The sequence below is a fragment of the Perca flavescens genome, chromosome 6 (assembly GCF_004354835.1).
Source record: "Perca flavescens isolate YP-PL-M2 chromosome 6, PFLA_1.0, whole genome shotgun sequence".
NCBI classification, from domain to species: Eukaryota; Metazoa; Chordata; class Actinopteri; order Perciformes; family Percidae; genus Perca; species Perca flavescens.
Window position 1 is genome coordinate 19710086 of NC_041336.1, and position 22084 is coordinate 19732169.

The 22084-nt window shown below is 39.7% G+C and overlaps 2 protein-coding genes and 1 pseudogene across 7 annotated transcripts; all 3 read left to right on the forward strand.

The window, feature by feature from the left end:
• The first annotated feature begins 1718 nt into the window (after window positions 1-1718).
• Window positions 1719-3552, forward strand: LOC114557344 (H-2 class II histocompatibility antigen, E-S beta chain-like; annotated as a pseudogene).
• Window positions 3553-6742: 3190 nt separating this feature from the next.
• LOC114557029 (SPRY domain-containing SOCS box protein 4) lies at window positions 6743-9397 on the forward strand. Of its 2 annotated transcripts, none has more exons than XM_028580259.1 (3): window positions 6743-7253; window positions 8147-8911; window positions 8995-9397. In XM_028580259.1, the coding sequence occupies exons 2-3, from the start codon at window positions 8179-8181 to the stop codon at window positions 9123-9125; spliced, it is 864 nt and encodes a 287-aa protein (XP_028436060.1). In that variant the 5' UTR covers window positions 6743-7253; window positions 8147-8178; the 3' UTR covers window positions 9126-9397. The 2 variants fall into 2 exon arrangements, with proteins under 2 accessions (XP_028436060.1, XP_028436059.1); XM_028580258.1 differs by having other exon boundaries at window positions 8198-8911.
• Window positions 9398-10032: 635 nt separating this feature from the next.
• On the forward strand, window positions 10033-21266 carry msh5 (mutS homolog 5). Of its 5 annotated transcripts, none has more exons than XM_028580252.1 (26): window positions 10033-10134; window positions 10509-10613; window positions 10694-10817; window positions 10982-11062; window positions 11385-11438; window positions 11569-11690; window positions 11847-11956; window positions 12265-12300; window positions 13590-13672; window positions 13765-13810; window positions 14501-14639; window positions 14814-14876; window positions 14959-15087; window positions 15192-15264; window positions 15409-15518; window positions 15701-15781; window positions 15883-15970; window positions 16086-16153; window positions 16875-16993; window positions 17173-17299; window positions 17814-17963; window positions 18061-18135; window positions 20012-20158; window positions 20466-20603; window positions 20699-20772; window positions 20870-21266. In XM_028580252.1, the coding sequence occupies exons 2-26, from the start codon at window positions 10521-10523 to the stop codon at window positions 20988-20990; spliced, it is 2451 nt and encodes an 816-aa protein (XP_028436053.1). In that variant the 5' UTR covers window positions 10033-10134; window positions 10509-10520; the 3' UTR covers window positions 20991-21266. The 5 variants fall into 5 exon arrangements, with proteins under 5 accessions (XP_028436053.1, XP_028436056.1, XP_028436058.1 ...); XM_028580255.1 differs by having other exon boundaries at window positions 10034-10124; XM_028580254.1 differs by lacking the exon at window positions 10033-10134 and adding an exon at window positions 10146-10212.
• Window positions 21267-22084: the final 818 nt, after the last annotated feature.

Genomic DNA, 22084 nt, shown 5'->3' on the forward strand with positions numbered 1-22084 from the left:
AACAGACCACTTTAGTGTAAATAACCTAATTAAATAAATAGTATACTATGAGGGCTGCAGTGTCAATTCAAATAAGATAGGGTTACTTCATTCACTTCATGAAGTGAAAAAAAAATCCCCTGGAACACCGTCCAAGGGACCTATTTCACAGCAGACATTTTGACTTGTCATAGTAGGAAAAGCACAGCTGAAATTGATAACCTTAACGATGACTGAATTCCATCAAGTGTCCCAGTAAGCTATTTCAGTGAGTCAGCATGCACAATACCAGGGCCTCTCCTAAGTGGAATGCAGCCATCATTAATAGTTTTGAATACACCTGCTTTTCTATATGACATGTCAACATTAGTCTAGAAATCTAGACGTACCCTAGCGGCAGCAAAATTATTTTGCAGCCAGGGGGGTCTAGGCCATGGATGTATGGTCTGACTCTAGCCACACTCCGTTAACTGGAAAAACCAAACTCTGGTCAGGCCAATCACATCGTGTATAGAGTAGGTGGGCGGGCTTCTGGAAGACTTGGAGTTAAGCTTTTCTTTGAGAAAAGAACAAAGAACGGCACAGACCGGATACGCAAAAGTTTAATCTATCAACTGTAGCTTTTCTTCCTTCTTCGTTGCTCTGCCTGGTTGTTCTCTTAATACATCCATGGTTGTAGCACTATCGTAGCATGCAGAGGGAATTGGAAAGACAATCATTTATCCCGCCCCTCGGATTGAGCCCTGTCAATGGTGGGTTTCCAGACCCAACATCATGTGGGTCTGGCTTAAACATGTCTGCCTTGAAAAAGGTCTATTTCACTCTTCAATCTGCTTTAACTTCTACTAGTACCCTTTTCACTTTTGTCGTTTTTGAGTTTGTAGCCTGGCACAGCCAAAGTAATAAGCAATTAAAAAAACATGAGCTGGAAGATTTGCCTGGTTTCCAGGCTCAAGTGTTTATAGTTACCAACAAAAACAGGAGAAACAGGCTGCCTCTTCCTCCTGCTCTCATCTACGGAGCTCCAGCGCCACCTGCTGCCCAACATGGGGAATTTCTTATGACATGAGAGAAAACTTAGTGATGATGACTATGTATCTCCTGAAAGGAAACGCAAAGCATGATAAACTGCATGAAGTTGTTTTAAGGTATGAGAATAAAGAATATCTAAAGAACAGACAAGATGTTTGACTAATTATTTTCCTGTCCTCAAGTAAAAAGTGTTGAAAAATAAGTCAGTACATTTTATCAAGTACTGTACTTAGTAGAACTACATTTCAGAGGGAATTATTGTACATTTTACTCAACTAAATTTATCAGACAGCTTTAGTTACTGTTACAGGTTAAAGTTCATGTAAAAAAACTGCATATAAAGGTAGTTTCAACTAAGCTTCTCTTCCAAAAAGTGAAAATGCACTTTATACATGTGTAACAATGTAAAATATAAATGTATAATTTGTGGTGCTTACTGGTGTTTTCTTGACGCCTACTATGATTTAGATTATATTCAGATTTTTCACTGTGATCTGTTATTCATAATGTTTCTGCAACCACCGAAGGTGACTTTAGTTGCTTTAATTCAAGGTTAATTAAAATAGTTTACGAATTAACCAGTTCATCCATCGATGCTGAGATTAAATTATAAATAACTTCTAATGTAATTGATATGACATCAGACAAAATAAAGGTGAGTGGTGGTCAGATTACTAGAACAGCAATTGGTCTTTTCTCATGTCACCATGCCTATTTGCAGCTTGTTTTCACTGCTGTTTCTGCTCCTGTTGTTTTCAAGGGCAGGTAAGTAACATAAAAAGAAAAAGCTATAATGAGATAGTTTGTGTTGCTGTTGACAAGACTGGGCCAAATATTCAGTTGCCACAACAGGTTTCTACATTATCTATCTAATACTTACTGGCTTTCTGTTACAGGTGCTCTTTTCGGTTGTGGTTTACTTCACTGCCAGTTTAATTCCTCTGGGGACACTGTTTATCTTGTGCAAATTTACTTCAATAAGGTGCTTCAGATCCAATACAGCAGCACTTACTGAAAATATACTGGCTACACAGAGAAAACAAAAGAAATTGCAGATGGCCTCAACCAAAGACCTGCTCTTTTGAAACGGGAAGAAAAGAATGCAGAAAAATGCAAATCCCAAGTCTCATTGGCATTTGATATTTTTCTAAACCAGGTGATTTTACCTTTTTCTTGTTTATTAGCTCTGAACCCAAAGGTTCCAAGCCTCTGGATAAAGTTCAACTAGCCTGGCTAATATGTTAGCTAGCTGGTAGTAGTTAGTGTGGTGAGGGACACCTCAGCACACTATTATGAGGGGCCCTTTTATGTTTGAAGGGCACGACTACTCGCTCGGCTTGCAAATGTGCTCAGCTTGTCAGTCTTGACAAATGTTGCCCCAAAACGAGCTACCATTTACTGTATCATCTCGTCACATGATCGAACAGAGACTTGACACCGGACAACATCAACATACATATTACTCAGCTGTCATCATTGCATATCTGTATATGACAAAAATACCAAATAAAATAAGAAATTATTCTTTTAATTGAATAGTTTTTTAAAGCGTATTTATAAGCTTATATATATATATATATATATTTTTTTTTTTTAAGTTAATGTGAGCTCTTCTTAGAACACAGGCATATTTCCAAGGTGGCGATCGATCTCTCTCTCTCTCTCTCTCTCTCTCTCTCTCTCTCTCTCTATATATATATATATATATATATATATAGGCATATATATATATATATATATATATATATATATATATATGACTAATGAAACAATATATATACAGTATATTTATAAAAAGTTGGTAAACCTTTCAAGTATATATATAACATATCTAAATATGTAAATACAGTGTATTAAATTATGCTGTTTTCCCTTCTTAATGCCTTTACTTCTATCTTTCTGCCTCCCATTGAAACCCAGTAATTTGCAGGCTGTTATCTAAAGTGTTACCAAAACTCTCAGCATAATTGGTGCATAATAAGTGAACAATGTGCTATTTCATGCCAACTTGTTTTGTCTATCCCCAAGTGGAGCCCTCTGTCAGGCTGAGGTCAGTTGAGGCGGAGGGCAGCAAACATCCAGGCATGCTTGTCTGCGGTGTGTATGGTTTTTATCCCAAACAAATCAGAGTGACATGGCTGAGAAATGGAAAGGAGGTGACATTTTATGTGACGTCCACTGAGGAACTGCCCAATGGGAAGTGGCTCTACCAGCTGCACTCCTATCTGGAGTTCACCTGTACCTGGAGAGAAAATCTCTCTGGAGCAGACCAGCCTCATGGAGCCCGAGCTTTATGTGTGGGGTAAGAGAGTGACAGGTTTGATTAACTTAAATTTTACCAAGGCAAATCTTCATTTGAATAGTTACGGTAGAAGACTAGTGTTTGTGATAAATGTGTTTTCAGAACCGACACCTGGGTCACAGAAAAACAAGATTGCTGTTGGGACAGCAGGGCTGCTGCTGGGTCTTGTGTTTTTAGTTGCTGGGCTGATTTACTGCAAGAAGAACCCTGCTGTTGAGAAACAAGACCAATTTAACTAAAACATTACCAGAGTCAAATTCTTTAGACCTCCAGTGTTATCAGCTGAGGCAAAAAGTGTTAAGACATAAATAGGCCTTATCTAAAGACTACAAAGACACAAACAGAACATTGTGCTTTTTGATGACACTGTTACATTGCATCACTGTTGTCTGAAGTGCAATTCATAGATGTCCTCATCAAAGCATATCTGTCAGAAAAGATTTATTGTTTCATTATCCTTTAAATTAGAGAGGATGAAAGTCAGCACTACCAGTGATTATTTTCACATGTAAATAAAGTTAATGTAGCACTTAGTTTTGACAAGAGCCTAAGGCTAGTTTTTAACACCAAATTATTATTATTAACTTTGTGACTTTGTTTTTTGTTTATTTTTTTATTCTAGGCCGAGTGTTGGTGTCAACAAGTTAAGGCAGTCTGTCACTTTTGCTGAAACATTTGTAATACAAGCCAAAATGTAAAAAGGATCTAATAAATAATGTTTGCATGTAGAGTCACACAGTTCTGCATGGGCAAAAGAGCTGCGCTCACTTCTTGAGGAGGTTAATATGGTATCTGGTATAGTATCTACATAAATAATTGGTGTTGCAATGTTTAATCTATTAAAAGTAAGCTTTCATTGAAGTTTGGGGGGGGTTGGGGGACATGAGTAGCCTCGTGAGACCGTCCTGATCTCGCGAGCTCCAGTTTTCCACTCGCAGATCAGTCTGGCATCTTGAGGTAGAGAAAATTTGGAGCCGTTAGCCAAACAACCGGGCCAATCAGCGTTGGTTTTGAGGTGGGTTAGGTGGTGATAGACAGATGGTTTATCCAATCAGCTAACCAGTATTTTCAGACAGCGGTCCGGGAACCTGAAATGGTGCCTTTTATTCCTAAATTCTCGTTACACAAACGGCAAATATCCTTTACCGACATGTTGCTTGCATGCTGAGCTAACGAGCTATGCTTTGCCTGCAGCAGCAGGGGCGGGCTTGTGGTTGTATTTTCATACGCTTCGTGGATCTGATTGGTTGATTTGGCCCGTCTATCACCAACATAGGTGATAGACAGATGGTTCATCCAATCAGCTAACCAGTATTTCCGTCCCCTATCCAAAAGTTCTCCAACGGAAAGTTCCCAGATGGATATGCCGAGCAAATGCGAAGCAATCCATCTGGCGGAGTCAGGTTAGGACATGAGTACCCAGGGCCCAAAAGATGCTAGAATTAAAAGCTGTGGATGCCATGTTGCAGAGAGGGGCCCATAAAGAATGCCTTTCTACAGGCCAGGGCCCAGAATTTTGTGCTACGCCCCTGGCTACACATAACAAACAGACTTTGAACAACAACCCGCATTAGCTTTCCTGCTAAAGTCTCCTTCCTATCTAAATTACAAACATGATCAAAACTCTTGTTCTGCCCGTTAGCTTGCTGAACGAGCGACCAAACAAACATTCACCGGGGAAATTCACCTAAAGTCAGCAAGCTAGATAGGTAATTAGCTGCAGCATGTAGACGTAGCTGCAAATGTTACCTCAGTCAGTTAGGAGACTGGTGTGATCCTTACGCTTCAATACAACTATCACTACAGTATGTCTGCCTGAGACATAGGCTACAGCACAAGTTTGTTTATGTTGTCTGTTGTTCCCCTGCTAGAGCTCAGCCTGCCAGCTGCTGTCTATCCATCAGACACATAGCAGCAGCCGTCCAGCCAGCAGTGTACAATTGGTATAATATTAGAAAGGAACATTTCTGATTTTTCCCCAAATACCCTTGTTATTCCTTTTAATTGCATAAAACTATACAATACATTTAAAAACATTATTTTTTACTGCAAAAAGGGATGACTAAATGTGATTTCGGTTGGACATTAAAGGCAAGCTACAAAGGACCAGTGTGCCACCACGTGAGTTATCAAGACAAACTGGCTCCACAAGAAGAGAAATGGACAGATAATGGGATAAACCATCCATATCTGCAATGAACGTGTGATTACAATTTTTTTCCCAGCATTAGCACGTATCTTATTTACTTAACGGACTAAACCCACTGTTACAGAAGTTCTATTTTTTTTTTTGGACTATAAACAGAGAGATTATATTTCATCAATAAAGATATGTGAAACAAAATAAAGCACAATTGCCAAAATCTGAATGTGATAACAGTTATCTGTTAACATTACGTAGACATGAGCTTATCAATACTATATAATATATACTCGCTGATGTTTGAAAAAAACAACTAAATCGTATGGTATTATATATAGCATTTTGGTTATTATTTGATTGGCCAGTTATAGCAACATAAATCCTTATAGATAACAAAAACACTAAATTAACAATCACAGCAATATGCATTTATTACACAATTATCAAAGTTTTATTTAATTTTGCATTTATCTTTTGAGTTGACTTTCTTTTCCTTATCTGTCCCTTTAAGACCCATGTTGTTCACAAATCTGCTCTTAGCTTCTTTATCTGTCCTTTTACTCTCATTTTCTAGAGTGGGTAAGCAACATCATGTGCAAACGTGTTAAGGTAGGTTAAGGTACTTTACATTTAACAGTTTGTCATGTTAGTTTGTCTGAAACATTGAATTTAGATTCCTCAATAATCTGGTTTTAAATACAAAGCACACACCTAAAAATCAGAGAGGCCTGTGGGGATTTACATGAGGACCCTGATCAAATCCAATGTTGTAGTCTGTGTGTGCTGGCATCCTTAAATGACTCATTCTCCCCAATAAATATATGTTTACTCATAGCCTACATTTTAAAAAAAAAACTTTCATGAAAGGGGGTCAGGCTTGTTGGTAAAATTGCCACCGTCATAGCCATAGCCCTTTCCAAGGTTGAACAGATTGGACACAATAACCTTGTTTACTACTCACGTGAAATATAGGGAAGGAAAATTATGGGAAGTAGTAAATAGAAAATCAACAAAACCCACATGAACTGACTTGGTCTTTTTTGGGGGTGTAGTGGGGCAATTGGGCAATACACATACTGCATGGATTGTCTCTTGCTATGCACATTTAGCCCAACCAATACAACTAGCTGCCCTTTATTTCTATCCCTTTTCTATCACGAAATTCACCTGGCTCTCTGTTTATCTAGAATTTTAATTTTGCCTAAGTCTGTCGTTTTCTGTAAAACGGCGTCCAGGGCTTAAATCACCGTGCTCACCGTTCCTCTTTATGCGCCTGCGCACTCTGGAATAATGAGTCGATTTGGGTTCTATTTTATTTTTCTCTTCTTATTATATAAAAGCCCGAGTTTGATTCTGTTTTTGTGTTTCGCCATTTATGTTTACATTCATTACAGAACGCGATAAAAAAAAAGTAAATTAGAGGGGGAAAATTAGACGTATTTGATAGCTCGTGATCTCCTCAAGACAGTGGATGTACGTAGGCTAGGCTATAGGCTGTTAATATCACCACGGTTTCTTTTCAGTTTCATAAACAAAGGATCTCCCGTCCTTGTCACTGCAGCTCTGTGTGACGTCAGTCCGAAGTGATGGACTGTGCTGTTCCCGTCTCGGAGGTCGTCCCAAAACACATAGGCTAATCAAAACACCGGAGCGGGCGGAGGGGTTACGTTACCGAGCCGCGATAAGACCAAGGAGATGCTTTATAAGAGACTGGTTTCTATAGAAACACAATGATAGACGATGTCTGGAAACAGCCTGCGTTTAATGACCACAGAGAAGGATTCAGCAAAACATCTGGTAAGATTTAAAGATGTATAGTATAGGGCATGTTTGTTTTTACTGAGCTGCTCCAACAGGTAAAATATTCCGAATCATATTTAAATATGTACACGAGGAAACTTTAGATAGGCTATCACACTTTCTATGTTTTGTTATGAATCTACTAATTTCTTAGCTTCACTTTCCTCTATTCTAATTTACCATATATCTCTATCTTACTATCACCCACTGGTAGAAAGTAAGACGGCATAGGCTACATTTGCTCTGTAGCCTACTTCTGGAAATTTCAGGTAGGCCTACTTGTATAGAAGATACTCTTCTATACAAGTATAGACATATTAAAATAGCCTATAGGCTATAGGCTATTTTAATATCAAGCTACTTTATACACCAAATATACTACATTTCAGAGGGAAAATCTTTCCTTTTACGCCACTGTTTTTATCTGACAGCTCTAGATTTTAAAACATATAATGAATACAAAATGTGATTTACAGTAAAGGCAAAAACACCTACCTCTCCCACCACTGCACTTACCTTATTCTGCTCTGCCTTAACCTATTCTGCTGTCCTCTATACTCCACTCCACCATACTTCTTTACTCTACTTTACCTTGTTGTCTGCTACTTTTCAACTCTACCTTACTCTACTCTACACTGACCATATACCTTACCTTACTTTATTCTTCTATACTCTAGTTTGTATAAAACAATGTGAAAAATCATTAAAATTATAATAAGTTGCAGCCCTTTTCCTTTCAGTATAAAAGTTCAAACATATGTCTATTAGGTTAATTACATTCTACATTCAAACTTCATACAAACTGGAGCTGAAATTAGTAGAGTAGTTTTTCCAGTGTATGAACTAGTTATATAGATACAAATATAGTTTGTTGTCTGTCCTCTCCACAGTTCTTCTCTGATGACACTGATAGACTGTACCAATGGGTGTCTCACTCTCAGTTTGGCTGTACAGCAGGGCAGACAAAACCCCTTCCTCCTCTTCATCAGCTTTCCCTCCTCTGGCTGTCCCAACATCCTCTCGCCTCGCTGTCACTCTGAACTCCTCTCCGGTTGCTCCGGGAGACAGTCGCTCACGCTGGAGCTCAGTCCACTGCTCTCCACACTTCCTGCTGTCTGCCTGCAAACAGCAAGTGACACGTTCACCGGTTGAGATGAGCAGCGATGGGGTTAGGGCAGAGATGGGAGTGAAGAGTGGGCTTCATGTCTGGGAGGTGCTGTGGAGCCCCAACCACAGAGGGAGTCATGCCGTCATGGGCATTTCCAGGCAGAGCTGCCCTCTGCAGGCCTCAGGGTACAACGTGCTGATTGGCATAGACACACAGTCCTGGGGCTGGGAACTCAAAACCAATCAGCTCTGGCATGATGGACAGAGTCTGGGACTTTACCCAGGAAAGAGGAGGGGGGGCCACTCTGAAGCTGTGACACAATATTTCACTTCATCACACACAAAGGTGACACAGACACCTCTCCCCGTCCCTGAGCGCATCCTACTGGTCCTGGACGCCGACGCAGGGACTCTGGGATTCGTTGTTGATGGCAGCTTCCTCGGCGTAGCTTTCAAAGACCTCCCTCGTGGAGTGGAGCTGTTCCCAGCAGTGAGCAGTGTGAGAGGAGGAGCCAGCATACGACTACGATACTTGAACGGTGCCACACGTGAGTGTCAGGTTTTTACACAGATCTGCTTTGGTTAGATCAACTTTGATCTTATAAAAAAAAAAATTCTCTCTCCTTCCCAGGTGATCCCCCCGCCCTGATGGCTTTATGTGGACTGTCAATTCGGCAGTGTTTAGGGCAACAGAGGCTGAATCAAATGGACAAACTGCCTCTAGCCCCTTGTCTCCAGCACTACCTGCTTTGTAGTCAATAGTGTACACTTATATATATACAAACACAAACAATAGGAAAGATTCAGTCAATCACTAAAGTGTACCAAGAATGTATAGATTTGTATATGAAAAATTATGTACATACATATTATATTATAGCCAGACAAATGGATGTCTTATCTATCTTCTTTATTACAATATAATATATAGGCCTACGTATTTCACTGAAGTTTCAAAGCATTATCAGTGAGCTGGGAGAAATTTTCTTTCTGTTTCTTCCTTTGTGTATAAAATAAATGACTCCCTTTTTGAATTTGACGTCATTATTTCTGTTTTGGGAATGATAAAAGAAGGAGAATATGGGCAATTCAGTAGTGTTGTTTGGTGGTATGGAGGCTTCCCTTTTAGAAGACATAAATCACATTAAGTAACGAAGGGAGAATTAATATTATGCAGAAACAGTGATCCAATCCTAAGGTTTCCAACAAACATTAAGCAGCTAAAACTTTTTAAAGAATTAAACATTTTACATTTTTAATTAAAATTGAAATTGATACCCGTAAAGAGTTAGAGAGCCTAGATTTGTGATTGTGCCATTTTCATTCATTTCTATCAGTTATAAAATATGAAACACATTTATGACGCCTTAATTGACATGATACAGTTGCTTATTTCATTCATTACCCCTGAACAAAACTATGAATTAATTACATTTCTGTATTCATCTATATTGCTCAATGATAACAAACAGCTTAAATTCATCTTTAAATGAGCATCTATGTGGTTAGACTAAAGATGAGTCAGATTCTTGGCTGCCGGTTCACCAGCTACAGGTGCCAAATAAAATAAAATAAAATAAAAAAACATTTTAATTATAGTATTTATCATGTTTTTCCCCAATGGCCTATATGGTATATTCTAGTATGGTATATTATAGCATTTAATAGTATCAGTATCAGTGGTGGAGACAGCATAAGGGGACACTGTTGTCATGACAACAGTGGGACATAGTGGGACAAGTACAAACGTGCGCAAAAGAGGTACGTAAAGGTGAGTTCTCTAGGAAACTGACTGTCACAGAAAAGATTTCATCAACTCCATATAACAGTGGAACTTTACCGACGACACGTAAAGCCCGTTAATTTCAAAAGTCCCAACCCGTCCTGAGTGTAGCTAACCTAGCTAGCTATATGTTGGTAAATGAACGTTAGTTAGCTTGGTTGAAGTTAGCTAACATGAGTTTACAGTTAGCTCGCCTAGCTAGCTGCAAACCTGGATACTAATTTATTAACCTAGACGCTAACTAGCTAAACTTTTTGGTTTTTTTGAAAGTTTAATTTAAACATTGTGCAATTTCTTATAATGAAATAACCGATGTAGCTAGAGCATTGATTTATTAGCTTAATTTGACTGTTCACATCTAGAAATAACTGGTCATGGCAGCACTTGAAAGTCTGAGAAAAGGAGTGTTAGGTTTTGGTCCACTTGGCATAAACGGAGATGAAGAAGAGGCGGAAGACTCACCTACGGTAAACTCAGACGCCACACTCACACTGGCAAAGTAGTAGATATTTGCAGCGGTCAGATTCCTGTATTTGTCGATTACCAGGTTTTACTGAGTGTTTTAGCCCAGCATGGACAGATGGGCCTCTGCTTCTATGACACGAAGGACTCCTCTTTACACTATATGATAGACACTGCCGACAACTACGAGCTCCAGCTGTTGGCCAGAGGTAAACAATACACAGCATAATCTTGGTCTCTTCCTAAATACGATTAGGTTTATGGTTTTCATGTATTTTCAACAGCTCATAAATGTCAATTATTTATATAAACCAACACTTGTCCTCGCCTTAATATACTGTGTGTACATCGTACCTCCTTGTTTTCTGTTTAGTCATCCAAGAGGTTAGTCCCCATGTAATAATTACAAGTGCAAAGCAGGAGCGCTGCATGACAAGCTTCCTGCAACAACTTGGTGAGTTCTGAGAGACAAACATTTTATCAGCATTGGGTGTGGAAACAGGAAAATTTCACACAGAGAAAGTTTTGTTTTGACATCGTACAAGACAAGTAGTTTCTAGGTCAAGGGAATGAAATGAGATTAGGGATGCTTGACACTGCAGCCAGATAGTGTGATAAGGGAGAAGAGTGATTCTACAGCTATTATACACAGCTTTATAAGGCCTTTGAGACTATAGTGAAACAGTTCTGCCATGTGAAATAACTCCTTTGACAATAATGTTTTTTTTTTTTCATACTATTTTTCTTTTTTCAAATCCCCCTCTGTTGTATCCCAGGTTCAAACCCAGACTACAAACCAGAGGTGGTTACTTATCCATATGTTGACTTTGGTAAACAGACGCCCACCCATAATATCCAAATATCCTCATCAATTTTAGGGAGAAATTTATTTGCAATACATTTTGCATGATTTCCCACAATGAACAGATTGATTTTTTTTTCTTTTTTTTACTGTTGCAGGTCTGGAGGTCAGTAAGCAGAGGCTCCTTTCGGCCCATCTGCCTTTCGTTCCTGCCTCCATTTCAGAGAGAGACAAAATGTCCTACCTCTCCTCTTGTATCTCCTTTGACTCGCCCCTGATGGTGAGCCAGCTGTCTACATGTCATCCTATCCATCGGTCCATATTTGTACAGGAGATGATCATGTTTTTTGTGCGTGTGTGTGTGTGAGTGTGTGTGTGTGTGTGTGTGTGTGTGTGTGTGTGTGTGTGTGTGCGTGTGCGTACATCCTATGGGTAGCTGAGGGCAGTGGGCGCTCTGCTGAAATGTCTGGACAGGAGGAGAGTGGGAGTGGAGCTGGAAGACAGCAGTGTTGGAGTTCCTATCCTACAGTTTCACTCCTACACGCTGTAAGACACACATTAATGTAACTTGGCCCACACACATATGACTGTGATCACACATTTCTGTAATGAGGACCTTGAAAGAGTTTTGTCAATGAGAAGTTTTTTACTGCTGTGTATTTAGCTACACAGGTTTTAGTCTTCTAGACAGGCAGCAGTAGTATGCTTTTGTGGCATTGTGTTTCATTTACTGTATCACATGTTCTCTATTCTATATACCATCTACAAGCAGATCACAAATCGTGTGATGCAGAAGTTTTCATGAATTCAAAAGGTTGCTTCTCTGAAATGTGCATTGTTTCTTCCCAATATAGCAAAGGTGTTGTTTGCATTGACCGAGACACCTACAGGTAAAAGTTTTCTTTATTATATAGTAGTGCTGTCAGTTAAATGCGTTATTAACGGCATTAACGCAAACCCATTTTCACGGCGTCAATTTTTTTATCACGCGATTAACGTTCTTTTTGGCCTAGCAAACTTTGTAGTTTTTTTCACATACTGTTGCAACAACTGGTAACGTTAGAAAAACTACAACACCACACCGGATCTAGCTAGACTGGAAACAAAACAACAGGCACGCCGCACACACTTGTTTGGGCTTGTGAGCCGGCCAAAGAGTAGTAGGCTTGAGTGGATGGCGAGCGTGATACGCCAAAATGGATGCTAATAAGATTCTGAATGGAAAGTTTACTTTTAAAAAGTTGTCGAGGGGGACAGTAGTTTCACGCATACACAGCCTGTACTCCACGGAGAAAGCAGCCCAACTGGAACTGCTGCAAAGTGCAAACGCTAAATTTATTTAGGAGTTACTGCACACTATATTGACTATGTATATCAGCATACGGTTTTAGGACTGTGTGGTTTGTATTGTTTTTTGGACTGTTTTTGTCATTTGGGACATTGTCCACCCCCTTTTCTGTCCAGGAGAATTGTTACATTGCTTATTAGAAAAATTTAAAGGTTACAAAAGTCCTGCTGTGGCATCTTTTTTTTTTGTTTTGGACCATTTTGTTTGTAGTGTATAAGCAAAGTGTTAGTGTTACATCTCAGTTAGGTTATGTACTTGGAGGAATTGTCCAATAATGACAATATGAATGAGATTCACACATTTTTCTTTTGTTTACAGCTGTTTAATACATTTTTTTTGCAGCTGTTTAATACATTTTAATATGACTTTTGCTTCTCTAATTTGCCCACCTGAGATCTTTTATGTTTTTAAATTACATTACATTCATGTAGCTGATATTTTATCCAAAGCTATTTACAATAAGCGCATTCAACCATTAAGATACCATCCAAAAATAGAAAGAATCAAGCAAATACATAAAATTGATCAAATAAGCAAAACTGCTTCAAGTGCTACATTTTAGAAACAAGAATACATGTAGAGAAACGTTTTTTTTCTTCATCTTCTCATGGCTCAAGATCAAGTGAGTTTTCAGCTTGCGACAGAAGATGTGTAGAGATTCTGCTGTCCTGATAGGGGTAGGGGGGCCTCGTTCCACCATTGTGGAGCTAGGACAGCATTTTACTTTTGTTCTCCTACCCTTATTCTATACATTTTCTTAACAAAGGCAAAACATATAGAAAGAGACAAGGGTCGGGTGAGACATTACCATGGACTTTGTATTTTTTTCAGTGTACTGCAGATCTTCAAATCTGAACTTCACCCATCAGTGTACAAGCTGCATTCAGGTGAAAAGGAAGGACTCAGTCTTTATGGTACGTGGCCCAAAGGTAGTAATTCAGGACATTATTACGCTTTCTAATCTAATTGTTATTACATGAACTTCTGTACTTATTGTTTGTTGCAGGGATACTGAACCGCTGCAGGTGCAAGTTTGGCTCCAAACTGCTACGGTGAGAAACACCTTGCTATTCAATTTATTTATAGTATCAAATCATAACAACAGTTATATGAGCTAGAGTCCAATCACACAACAAAAAAGTATGAAGGGGCCTTACTGCATCAAACCAAATTCAAAGTGCTCTACCTCATGCATACACAACAATAATATTGAAATATAACAATTATATAATTAGAACTACAGTATGTGGTTAAAATGATCATGTAGAACAATTATCTTCTTTATATAAGTCCATTTATTAAAAGGAACATTTGGAGCACTACTAAAGCAAGACAAATTGAAGTGTCATGTGTTTACAAACGAACTGCAGCACTGCTGTTTTGTGATTCAGGCAGAGGATTTGTGTTTGTCTCAGGAATTTCAAGGTTTAAATTCCGCTTCTCGTATCTATGGCAACAAGATAAATGTTTCAGTTTTCCCAACATAATACATCATCTGTTTTTAGTACTGTCAGCAATGATATGCTGATTTTAATTCCATGCTGTGATTATTGTGGGAACCTACATTTATGTATTTCTGCCATTTTTCTTTACACAAACATTATTGTTTGCATACACAGAATATCTGGTTAACTCTGGTAACTCTGGTTGTTGTCACATACAGAGAACGTAAAGTTTGCTAGTTTGTACTATTTGCTTTCTAGAAGTACAATGAGTGTAAGTGATGTTCTCTTGTCTCTCAGCCAGTGGTTCCTGCGGCCAACACTAGATCTGGCCGTGTTACACAGGAGACAGGAAGTGATACGTTTTTTCACGTCACCTCGGAACTCCGATGCCCTGAGCAACCTGCAGTCCTCGCTACGCAACATTAGTAACATACCAGTAACAACTCTGACCAATGACCTCTTTCTTTTCTCATTATGTGACAATTTATCCCCTTACCTGCTGTGTCACAAACTGAATATAGAAAGTATGACTAAAGCCAGTCTCTCTGTGTGTGTGTGTGTGTGTGTGTGTGTGTGTGTGTGTGTGTGTGTGTGCGCTTGTGTGTGTTAGACTCTTCTGCGCAGGATGTCTCTCTCTCACACCAAAGTGACTGACTGGCAGAGTCTCTACAAGGTTGGAGCTACAGTATTACCATACACACCTTGTCCATATGCCAGGTTCTGTTAAAATGTGTGCATGATGTTGTGTTTGTCAGACAGCGTACAATGCAGTGTGTATCAGGGACACGGTGCGACACCTGCCTCAGTCCATTCATCTCTTTCGTGATATCAGTGAAGGGTTGTCTGATGACCTCGACCATATTGCCTCCCTCATCAGCCGAGTTGTGAGACAAACACACAAAATAACCCCTTGCTGTTGTTTGCAGTTGCTTTTACAGACTGTTGAATGTTAATGAGTTTGACTCCACCTTTGATTTGGAACATGTAGGTGGATTTTGAAACCAGCTTAGCTGAGAACCGCTTCACCATCAAACCAAACGTGGACCCAGCAATCGATGAGAGTAAGTGCCTCCATACTGGTTTTAAAAAGTCATTTGATAAGTGAAAAAAGCCTTATCAGAAATCTCCATGTGTTATGAGCCTGTGTTGATAAGGCTAAATGGTGGTTCATTTAAAGTCTTAACAATGCTCCCTCTCTCTGTCAGAGAAGAGGAGGATGATGGGGCTGTCCGACTTCCTGACAAATGTAGCCAGGAGAGAGCTGGAACACCTGGACCCTCGCATTCCCTCCTGCTGCGTCATCTACATCCCTCTGGTCTGAGCTTCTTGTCAACACAGCTACCGGCTGAACTTTCAAACAACAACATTTTTATTTACTCCTCTGACTTGAGCCCACATGTACTGTATTATTGTTGTTGGGAATCAGATATGGCAACAGTGTCTCTGGAGCATCACATATATCCGTGTTCAGAAATCATTGTTTAATTCTCCTTGCAGATTGGATTCCTGCTATCTGTCCCTCGCATGCCCAGCATGGTGGAGAAAGAGGATTTTGAGTTAGAGGAGCTTGATTTTATGGTTTGTGTATGATTTTGTCAACATGTTACGTGTTTTTTCGTGTTCTTCAAAATGACAAATGCTTGTGTGCTGTAATACCTTTTCCATGTGTGCGTGGTTAGTTTCTGTCGGAGGACCGTCTGCACTACCGCAGCCAGAGAACCAAGGAGCTAGACAACCTCCTAGGAGACTTGCACTGTGACATTAGAGGTCTTTTACCTTCTTACCAACAGAAAACCTTTACCTGATAGCTGTGTACCTGACATTCTTAGAAGTGACCACAACCACTGAAGGCTTTCCCGATTGTCTACTTCTTGCTTCTCAGACATGGAGACGGCAGTAATGACACAGTTGCAGAACATAATCCTCGAGAGGAGCGCCTCCCTTTACAAGGTTGGTGTGTATCACTGTGCACTCCCAGGTCCCAGTGTTTGAAACACTCACTCTGATAAAATGATTGAGTGCATGGAAGTTATTCTGTTAATGTGTGTACTGGTGGAGTTTGTTCTGTTTAGCTATGATTGTTTGCTTATTGGTGTTTTTTTTACATTTTGATTATGAAAAAGGTCTGGATCTTTTTCTTCTGAAGTTCTTTTCAATTGATATTTGTCCCATGACAGATTTTGCATGCTGTAATTGCAAATGTTATTGTTTTTTTTAGGGCAGAATGATTAGTAAATTCAGAGGATGAATAATTTTGTTTGCAACTTGACAATTAAATTTGTGTTAAAGAAACAATTAGTGTATTAAGATGCAGGTTTGCAGGGTTTCAAACTTATCAAGCTTTATTAAAATTATACTCCACCCAAGATCTCTCTTTTGACAATTTAACACTCACCCACCCTCCCTGTGGTTACAATGGATTCCCATAACAATAAGTATCAAAACATACAAAGACAATTATCACACTGCTCCTGCAACATAATCCTTTTCTTTGTTGTTTATCTGTATGCTTAGTATGTTCAAAATACTTTTCCACCAAAATGAGAAAATGTACATACACAGCTTCTGTCTCATTCAACATGAACAACCCTGTTAAGCTTTAGGTCTGTCACTTGCTGCTCTTTCATCGGTCAAAACTGCCCTGTTCAGGCATAATGTGTGTGTTGTGTAGGTTTTGGATCTCACAGCTGAGCTGGACTGTCTGATGGCTATGAGCAGCGCCTCCCAAGAGTACGGCTACACCTCACCCAAACTAGTCAGCCACAGGAAGATAACAGTCACACAGGGCAGGTAGCCACCTACACACTAGATGGAATTATCCAGGGACTCCAGTTCTTATTGTAATTTCATGTTTCATTAATTTGATTACTAATCACACACACAGTGCACACAAATACAGTTGTATTCAATACGAGAATGAAGAATGCAGTACAGGACTGATAAATGTCTGTATTTTACGATTTTTTTAGACACCCGCTGTTAGAGCTGTGCTCTCCTGTGTTTGTGGCCAACTCTTTCCAGAGCTCAGAGTCACAAGGCAGAGTCAAGATCATCACTGGACCCAACTCATCAGGCAAGAGCATCTACCTCAAACAGGTGGGACAGTCAGAAAAAACTATCTGTTCCTAACAATTACATACAAGTTTGATTGTCTTAGTAACAGGTACAGTGCAAACTGCTTCTGGTCTTGACTAGCTCAAATATATTCCTACAGTATACTGTTGTCATTTAATGTTTTGAGGCCAACTATTTTTTTCTTTGCTTTTCTTTTGCTACACCCAGTGACAGGCTGTGTTCAGACAAGCAGTTACAGCAAAACTAAAAGAGAGCTTTCAGAAACAAAAGACCCGTAAAGTTATACAAGTGGGAGACAATACTGGTTCAAAAAATGCATAATTGCACATGATCTGCTTTTAACATCTGTTTCTTCAGCACCAGTCATGATGTACAAGATTTATACTTTCCCTTTCCAAACTATTACAGAAAACACATTTAGAGTGTTGAAATTAAGGGTTACAATAATGTTTTTTTAATGAGAATATCTTCATTTTACACAGTTTTGACCTCCCGGCTGCTATTGACAATCATTGTTCTGATTTTACTTTGTCAGGTGGGTCTGATTGTGTTCATGGCTCTGATTGGTTCAGACGTGCCCGCGAAGGAGGCAGAGATTGGTCTGGTGGATGGGATCTTTACCCGCATGCAGAGCAGAGAGTCTGTGTCTGTTGGCCTCAGCACTTTCATGATAGACCTCAACCAGGTACCTCACACACACACACACACACACACACACACACACACACACAGACACAATAAAACAAAAAGTAGTATAAAACGCTTGTGTCTCTCTTCTCCAGATGGCCCAGGCTCTCAACAGCACTACTGGCAACTCATTGGTTCTCATCGATGAATTTGGAAAGGGAACTAACACAGTAAGAACTTGTTCCAGGACTTTGTGAATTAAATACATATGTATACACATAACAAGGACACACAGTGTCATTAATGGGAAGCGCCTGAAACCAATCCCAGCCAATATTATCCAATTTATAGCTGCAGCACGAACAGACCTTCAGTTCAGCTCAACATGTGCCACCTATCAGCAAGAAAACAGCAGCAGCTGTTCAGATCTGCAGATATACTGTAGAGGTGTTGATGTGCGCCATCTACAGGCAAAAGAAGTAATAATGCAATTTTGAAACTTGTGCAACCTGCAGGCGAATACTGCCTTTTTTCAATAGCTTCTGCTTAGTTGTAGCCTGACAAGCTGCCGTTAGGGTGCGTCTAAATTTCTAGGCTAGCTTAGTTGTGTTATAGGGCTTCATTTATACTTTTTTTTTTTTTTTTTTTTTTTTTTTTTACATTTAATAGTTTTAGTTTTGGCAACTGGGGTATATTCCCTGCTAGATACCAGGAATTTACTCTGCTCTGAGTATCATTATGTTCTCTGTCCTCCATCACTGTCTGCAAGGTTACTCTGGAGAGGGATGGAGAGGGTCCAAACCAAATTTATTTGTTTAAAGAAGAAATGCAGGTGTGGGAGGCAGAGGCCAGAAGGAAACAATAAAAGAAAATTAACAATGTAGGTTGAATGAGTTCCGTCTAAGCCCAGTTCACATTTTAAATTTAAAATAGCTATAATCAATATTTCTTTAGCTGTTTTTAGCTAAACCCATTGTACACTACCTGCCCAGGATCAAACAGCAGGCAGACACAGTTAGGGACTAGCTGGTGAGCACACTACAGTGGAGCATTTAGCAGCTAAAGAGCCAGATATTTCTCTCAGGAGTCGGTAGAGACCAAAAGCAGCTAAATGACAGTGAATATTGGACTTACTTAGTCCTCTTGTGGCTAACGGTATTATTAGTAATGTTCTCCTGAAGTAAGTGTGACAAAGTGCTAAATGTAAAACCCCAAAATTGCACTGGCATAACAACAACAGCTCTAAAAAAATAAATAAAGAAACTGTAACACTCTTACCTGCAGGTGGTGCATGTGTTAAAACTAAGCAGCTAATTGCTCCCTTGCCTGTAGGTGGCTAGGACATACTTTTAGGCCGGTTACACACTGGATGCGTCACGCGAGCGTGTCAGCTGCATGGCGTGTCCGTTTATATTTCGGCTCCCATTTTAACAGGTTAAAGCTTACACACCGCCTGCGCGACATGCGCGTCTCAGGCATGGCTTGAGCCGTGGCGAAAACGCGCGCCTGCTAGAAATAGAACCGACGCTTATTTTTCACGCAAGCGTGTTGGAAGCGTTTCCAGGCAAAATAGAATAGGAAAAGATGTTTATATGTTGTTTAGACACGAATACATATTAATAAATGTCATGTTGATGTTTGAAAGTCTCTAGGTTTTGATATAAATGCAGATATAAATGTAATTTAAAAAAAATTATTGATTTTCTAATATTGCACCTGTCAATACAGAATAAAATATTCTGTAGCCTATTTTGCCGTCAATACTGCCGACGTTGTCTTTGCTGTAATTAAATCAGTATACATACATGTGTCCAGACAAGGCTAGAAGCAGTAGCAGCGGTGCGACAGACACGTTTCTGGTGTGTAAAGACATAGAAAAGTCCACGCAGCTGACACGCAACTGAAACGCCACGCTCACGCCACGCAGGCAGTGTGTAACTGGCCTTATCCGCAGAACAATAGACAGGAATTTTCTGTTAATTGGTTTAGTCATGACACCAACTCAAACTCAGGCTTTCAAGGGTTTGTGTCAAGAGCTTAACCTGAAGGGTTTGACCGATAGCAGCTTAATCTGTGCTCAGAAACTGAAATAATGTTCCCACTTAGGTGGATGGACTGTCCCTGCTGGCTGCATCGATCTCTCATTGGCTGAGAAAACCTCCGATGGATGTTCCTCATGTCCTGTTGGCGACTAACTTCCACAGTTTGCTGCAGCTGGGCCTGCTACCCTCCTCTGGCCTGCTGTCTCTTCTGGTACTGAGAGATATTCGACTGAGCTAGCACAATGATGAATTGTAGCCTGAAGTATTTCGTGAATGTCCAGTGAGGTTTTATGACAATAAACTAATGTGCTGCAGAAAACTGTTGATAGCAAAACTTCTAAATGACCAACTCCGTAAGGAGATCTGTTTTACCTTATTAGAAGTTTATTTTATTGTGTATGTGATTTTTTTAAGGGTACGTGGTTGTGTATTAATGTGTGTGTGTGTGTGTGTGTGTGTGTGTGTGTGTGTGTGTGTGTGTGTGTGTGTGTGTGTGTGTGTGTGTGTGTGTGTGATAGACTCTAGAGACAGCAGTGGACGGGGAAGAGTTGGTGTTTCTGTACCAACTAAAAGAAGGAATCTGCCAGTCCAGCTATGCTGCCAACATCGCTACACTGGCAGGCCTGCCAACTAGCCTTGTGCAGAGAGGAGTAGAGGTAAACACACACACACACACACACACACGCACACACACACACACAGAAGCATGCTCACATAGACTGAATGTTTGTGGGTGGGTGTGTTTGGCCAGGTGTCTGAACTGTACAGGACAGGAAGGCTCATCAAACGCATTGACAAAGCATCATCAGATGAGCAGGCTAACAGGTTTGTTAAAACTCCTGCTTTACGAAGCGACAATGACAACTAACACAAGAGAGCAGTGTATGTGAAACAGATATGTATGTTTGTGTGTGACTGACAGGTGCAGGTCTGTGGTGAAGATGTTCCTGAGCTTAGACCTGGAGGACAAAGATTTGGACCTTCAGCACTTCATGAAAGACGAGCTTCTGCCCTCTGCTGGGGAGCTGCCAAACCGCAGCTGAACTGTTGTGCTGCAACTGCAAAAATGTGTTTGGTCAGTTTGTTTGTTCACTAGCTAATGTTTTCAGCTGGTTTTGGGATAAGGCAGGGATTTACTGATGCTCCATCCATAGACAGGACATCTATATACATGACAAGAATTATATTACAGTATGAATTCAATTATTTATTATACTGCATGTGTTTTTTTAGTTAAAAGACCATGTTAAATATGGTACCAACATATGTGCTCTCTGGCCTGATTAAAGTTTTTCTAAATAAATATGTTTAAGCTATAATTATGTAAGTAGTATTTTCTAATTCAATAATCAATTAGACAGTACAGAAATGCCTCAGACCTGGTGATATTTCCTAACCATACGGTTGAAGTACTTTCAGTCTTTTTTACAATATGAATAAATGCAGGTGGTTTAATGTTATCACTTTGAGGCTTCAGTGAGTTGCCAGGTAGTTATGACAGCTACAGTGAGATGCAAAAGTTTGGAAGTTTGCGCCAGCTTGCATAAGGGAGTGACGCAGCAGTGTTTGGTCATGACAAAGATGGTGTTGTTAGAGAAGAGCTCCACCGTGGTCTCAACATTGCACTCATCTGCCTTCACACAACCCAAAGTCTTAACGTCCAGGGTATCAGCTGTGGAGACAAGATGATGGTATTCACTGTAAGTTTACCCTGATAACCTTTACATCCGTTCTAATCTGTGGATATAATGCTTAGATAGTAATTAATAGACATACACTCCAGAAACTCCTCCTCTTTCTCAAATTCCACTGACTCCATGAGGCGCTCTAGCTGCTCCTTCTCCTCACTTGAGCTCAAGAAACACCACAGAAACAGGACAAATTGACACAGTAAAGCTTTACTGGCGTGAATTTTGACAGAACATGTTGCCAAAGCAGACAGTGTCTAAGATCAAGATAACTGACAAAAAAACAACTTTATTATCTAAATGATGTTGACTATATTGAGTAGTTTATAAGCCCTATTGAGACTGGAGACTTCTTTTGCAAGAAAGACAAAGATGACGGGATAAAAAGTGAAAAAGACAAACAAGCTAAGAACAGAGAATATACACTTATTAACAGTTTAATTGATGAA

Excerpts from the sequence above, each read along its gene's own strand:
- LOC114557029 (XM_028580258.1), top strand. The coding sequence starts at position 7,187 with ATGATAGACGATGTCTGGAAACAGCCTGCGTTTAATGACCACAGAGAA. Across the intron at positions 7,254-8,197 it reads AGGATTCAGCAAAACATCTG|TTTGGCTGTACAGCAGGGCA; the intron begins GTAAGATTTAAA and ends TCTCACTCTCAG. Across the intron at positions 8,912-8,994 it reads ATACTTGAACGGTGCCACAC|GTGATCCCCCCGCCCTGATG; the intron begins GTGAGTGTCAGG and ends TCTCCTTCCCAG.
- msh5 (XM_028580252.1), top strand. The coding sequence starts at position 10,521 with ATGGCAGCACTTGAAAGTCTGAGAAAAGGAGTGTTAGGTTTTGGTCCA. Across the intron at positions 10,614-10,693 it reads AGGCGGAAGACTCACCTACG|GTTTTACTGAGTGTTTTAGC; the intron begins GTAAACTCAGAC and ends GTCGATTACCAG. Across the intron at positions 20,604-20,698 it reads TTGTGCAGAGAGGAGTAGAG|GTGTCTGAACTGTACAGGAC; the intron begins GTAAACACACAC and ends GTGTTTGGCCAG.